This window comes from Poecilia latipinna, unplaced genomic scaffold (genome assembly GCF_001443285.1).
Source record: "Poecilia latipinna isolate Pla-1442-1.1 unplaced genomic scaffold, P_latipinna-1.0 Scaffold182, whole genome shotgun sequence".
In the NCBI taxonomy this organism is placed as follows: Eukaryota; Metazoa; Chordata; class Actinopteri; order Cyprinodontiformes; family Poeciliidae; genus Poecilia; species Poecilia latipinna.
This window is the reverse complement of record NW_015112798.1, coordinates 267,133-271,706: the sequence shown is the minus strand read 5'-3', so window position 1 is coordinate 271,706 and position 4,574 is coordinate 267,133. Positions and strand designations below refer to the sequence as shown.

The window sequence follows — 4,574 nt, the reverse complement described above, 5'->3', positions numbered from 1 at the left end:
GGAGGGGGAAGAAAAAGGAAAAAAAACAAGAAAAACTGGGTGAGAAAATCTGGAAGTTAAAAAAAAACCAAAAAAAAAAAAAAAAACATTGAGAGGTCAACAATGGTGACAACAAATATGACAAACAAGCAAAAAGAAAGGAGAAAATATCTTTTTTTCTATAAATATACACATAAATATATTTTCAACCATTAAAACCTACCTACATAAGTGTATATACACAAATACTGTATTAGAAAAATATGTGAATGCGTGTGTCGGCACAGCATACCGGGTAAAATCTCAGTTTCAAATATATTTATAGAAAAAAAAAAATTCAGACAGGCATTTACTTAGCCATTTACATATTTCCATTAAACAAAAATATATTAATATATGAGGAGGTAATAAATAGAGGTATAGGCAGAATAAAAATAGACGAGTAAAAAAACAAAAGAAATCCCACAAACAAATGGTGAGCGCAACTTTGAGACCTACAAAATGTCCCCACAAGCAACGCAACCTGGCCCACAGAACAGCAACCAGCAACACAGACAAAATGAGCTGAAATTAAATGAAAGCCAAACCAAACCAAAGCCATCAAACCCACACCGGTGTCACCAAATGAAAATTATCACTGAACCACAGAACCACAATAACTCAGCCCCCAAAAGACGAAGATTACTACGGAAAACAACACCACTAGAACTCACTCAGAGTCAACGAGAAAGAGAAGACACCACGAAATTACAGCAGGAATGAGAGGCTTAATATTCGTCCATTTTCCATCCCAGCTGAATCCTGTTGAAGATCATAGAAAGGGGCAATGGCTGAAAAATGTGGGAAATATTTTGACAATCAAAGCCGCCTATGGGAACCGAGTCACAGCTAAGCATGACGTATATTCTCCAAGTAGCTCAACATGGATGTTTTTGAACCGGGAAAATAAACAAAAATCACAATAAAAATCAACATTTTTTTTTCTAAAAATAGATAATTTCTTGACTAGAGAACTAAAGGAAATCAAAGAACCCCAAAATCTCAAACCCATAAAGTGGATTAGAGATTTCAGCCAAAGGACAAAAACAAACCCTTCAGAGAAAAGCCACAAATCTCTAATTAACCTTATTAATATTGTTCTGATTGGAGGTTTTGATTAGATAATCAAACCGGAGCACCCGGAGAAAAAACAAAAATAACCTATTAAAATAAAAAGGATGATTTATGAATAAAAGGAAAGTAAAGAAGGACACATGAAAACCTGGAAAAGTCAACAAATATCAAAATAAGCTTCTAAAAGTCAACGATGCTAAAAAAAAAAAAAAGAAAATATGATTTCAAGAATAGAGGAGAAATTCGAAGGAAACAGGAAAACCCAGGAACAAACTGGGTTTTGTTCCTGGGTTGAGGAACAAAACCCAGGAGTTGTTGAGTTGTTTCCATTGAAACAACTCAATGGAAGTTGTTTCAAGTAGAAGAGAAAACCGAAGGAAACCAGAGCACAAGAGAAAAGACCAAAGTTGCCAAGAATGCTAGAAAAAGTAAAAATGTATAAGTGCAGTGAGTGGGTGTACATATGTGTGTGTGGTGTACACGTGTGTGTGTGTGTGTGTGTGTGTACATAGGTGTGTGTATGTGTGTGTGTGTGTGTGTGTGCAGTCTACGAAAACCACGGGTGGTTCAGCAGCTGCTCCAGTGTGGGACGCTCCTCAGGGTCAACCCTCAGACACTTTGTCAGAACATCCTGGCAGTCTGAAGGGTCAGAGGTCAAACAGCAACAATGAACAGAGCCAGGGGAACAAAACAAAACGACACAGAACAGATTTTTTGGCACTGTGAGCTATGCTGATAAGTTTGTCTCACTCTTGGAGAGCTTTTTACTGATCTTCAGCTTTTTTGAAAGGAAGTTTGAAGTCTGGAACTGATGCCTGTGGACTATTTCATACAGGACCACGCCCAGCTGCCACACAGTTGTAGGTCCAGCCCTGTAGTTAGTGTTAATGTACCAGTCCAGTGGGAAGTGATCAGGAGTACCTTAAATATGTGTAGGAATAAGACTACCGGTAAAATGACAAATGACAACTGCATTACTGAATGAGAAAGGACCGGGTTCTACAGTCCAATCATACCACAGAAAAGTTCATGTTCTCGTCTGTCATCAAAGCAGCTCAAACCGAAGTCTATCAGATAGACTTGTAGGCCTTCTGCAGTGGTCTTAATCAGGATATTTTCCACCTTAATGTCCCTATGGAAGATGTTTGCATTCTGAAGGTAGAGCGCTGCTTCCACTAGCTGTTTCAATATGATCTAAAGGAAAAACATTGCATGGTCAAGAACAGCAGCGATACAGGTGACGTTAAGAACTGTACTGCCTGGCAAAAGTCTCCATCTCTGTCTTACGTTTTTCAAATGCAGCTACGTTACAAACACAAACTTCAATGTATGATATTAGGAGCTACAATATCTCTTCAATTACAGTAGGAAGTCTTCTGGGGTAAGTTTAGACTTTGCATGTATAACGACTGAAAGCTTTGGTCAAACTTCTTTGAAAAATCTTAAGGTAAGTCATAAGATAAAGAGTGTCTTTAGACACATTTTAGCCTTCCTATCCATTTGGTGAGTGGATGGTGACTCTGGCTGTGTGCTTTTGGTTGCTGTCATGCTGGAAGAAAAAAACTGACAGATCTTGTTAGGCCTGTCAGTATAGGTGGACCTATACTGACAGGCCTACATCTTACTAGGTTTGCAGGTATTCCATATGTTTTGCACTTTCAGGTGATGGACCAAAATTGTCCTTGAAAGATTTCCAAATTTTATTGTTTTATCCCCCAACCCTGCTTTAAACTTTTTTGTACTGAATGCAATGTTTTTTAGTGGAATAGTGTAGGAAGGCAATGGCCAAGATAATGTTGGACAGTTTTTAGAAAATGTTTTTGTAAAAAAAAAAAAAAACTTACATAATTAATTTTATTTCTGAAATATGGCATGTTGTGCTTTGTATTGGCGTATTATATAAAATGTGAATAAAATGTATTGAACCTGAACACATGTGACATGTCTTGAGTGATATCACTCTGTACTGTATTTTATAGCCCTGACTGTAATAAAGTAAGTGTGAAAAACAAAACAATGAAAGCAGCACATTTGACAAAATCTCTAAAACTCATCCAGCAGCTTACCTTTGCCTCCTTGTCCTTAAGGCAACCGTTGTGCTCCATAAGGTAGTCTGACAGGTTGTCAGAAGGCATGGGCCTTTCCATCACAATGATCAGGTGTTCGTCCAGATCGTACCAGTCCAGCAGGGTCACGAAGGCTGACTGCCACAGTGCACTGCTTAGGTTCCCCATTTCTAGCATGACAGCCACCTCCATGGGCAGCTCCCTGCCGTTCTCATCCTGAAACATCCAGACAAACAGGAGAAACCCACAATGCATCTGGAATCCACAAGAAGAAACACTGCTAGATGCTGTAGCTCACTTACCTTATGTTTGATGACCACGTTGTCTTTTGGGATGCGCTTGATAGCCACCTATAAGATAGAAACAAGACTTTGGTTAGCATGTTAGGGAGACAATATCCTTTAAGAGATGCAGTATTTTGTACTTTCTAATGTTAGATTCTGTAAGGTGGTTATCAGTGATAGTTCTCTGACCCTTAATAAAAAAAAAACAACAAAGTGACTTAAGTGAATGTGTGTGTGTGTGGCGGGGAGAGTTGTGGGGGAGTGGATCATAACCCTTACAGGTAATTTATCCTCTACCCGATATCCAGAAAACACAAATCCAAAGCCTCCTTCTCCCAGTTGATCCAGCTCGATATATTTTTCAAGGAAGTCACCTAAACATACAAACACATGTTCAAATATCACAAAGCATCAAAATAAAACACTAATGTTATCTCAGTGCTTATTATGGAAATTTTGTCTCATGAATGCTTATATTACAAATCTATCACTACTCTGATCTCTTTGGGAATCGACTCTGTCTTCATCTATCTCCATTATTTCTGTCTTCTGCCTCCTCAGTTTCCTCTTCCTTAAACCTCCTACTCCTGTGCTGCAAAGTGCCGGACTGAGGCTGCTTGACTCTAACAATGAGATGAAGCAGGAACAATGTGACATATTAATATTCCATTATCATAAAAAATGTGTGAGTCCCAACACAAGTCAACCTGAGCTGATGTCCAAGGAGGATGGAGGCTCTTTGGTTAGGACCCGCTGCAGGAGTCCCCTCTTTTTCTTCTTGGCCGGTGGTGAAGATTCCTCTGCCTCCTTTGTGGTCTTACTCCTCAGTCTCCTCTTGGTTCTGATCGGGTCCCGGCAGCTTGTGGAGGCTCCAGCCAACTGAGAGACCATGATCCGTCTTCTGGGGGTCTCATCTGCAGCTTTTTTCCTTTTCCTTGGTCTGGTGTACTCAGCAGACTCTATGCTTGGTGGCGTCATGCTGCTATTGCCCTCTAAAGTGAGAGAGTTCAATCATTCAATATCATTCAATCATTTTATTTATTTATTTTATATATATATATATATATATATATATATATATATATATATATATATATATATATATATATATATATATATATATATATATCTG

General features: G+C 38.6%; 1 protein-coding gene across 1 annotated transcript in view; it reads right to left on the bottom strand.

The window, feature by feature from the left end:
• Window positions 1-1,469: 1,469 nt before the first annotated feature.
• The window catches only part of LOC106946228 (serine/threonine-protein kinase pim-2-like), a 7,546-nt gene continuing 4,441 nt past the window's right edge, over window positions 1,470-4,574 (bottom strand). Inside the window, exons 2-9 of the mRNA XM_015030438.1 lie at window positions 4,150-4,434; window positions 3,937-4,065; window positions 3,722-3,816; window positions 3,461-3,508; window positions 3,159-3,374; window positions 2,109-2,286; window positions 1,843-2,013; window positions 1,470-1,731 (exon numbers count right to left, since the gene is read on the bottom strand). Coding sequence (XP_014885924.1) covers window positions 1,640-1,731; window positions 1,843-2,013; window positions 2,109-2,286; window positions 3,159-3,374; window positions 3,461-3,508; window positions 3,722-3,816; window positions 3,937-4,065; window positions 4,150-4,434 — 1,214 coding nt within the window. The 3' untranslated portion in view covers window positions 1,470-1,639. The remainder of the gene's footprint in view (window positions 1,732-1,842; window positions 2,014-2,108; window positions 2,287-3,158; window positions 3,375-3,460; window positions 3,509-3,721; window positions 3,817-3,936; window positions 4,066-4,149; window positions 4,435-4,574) is intronic.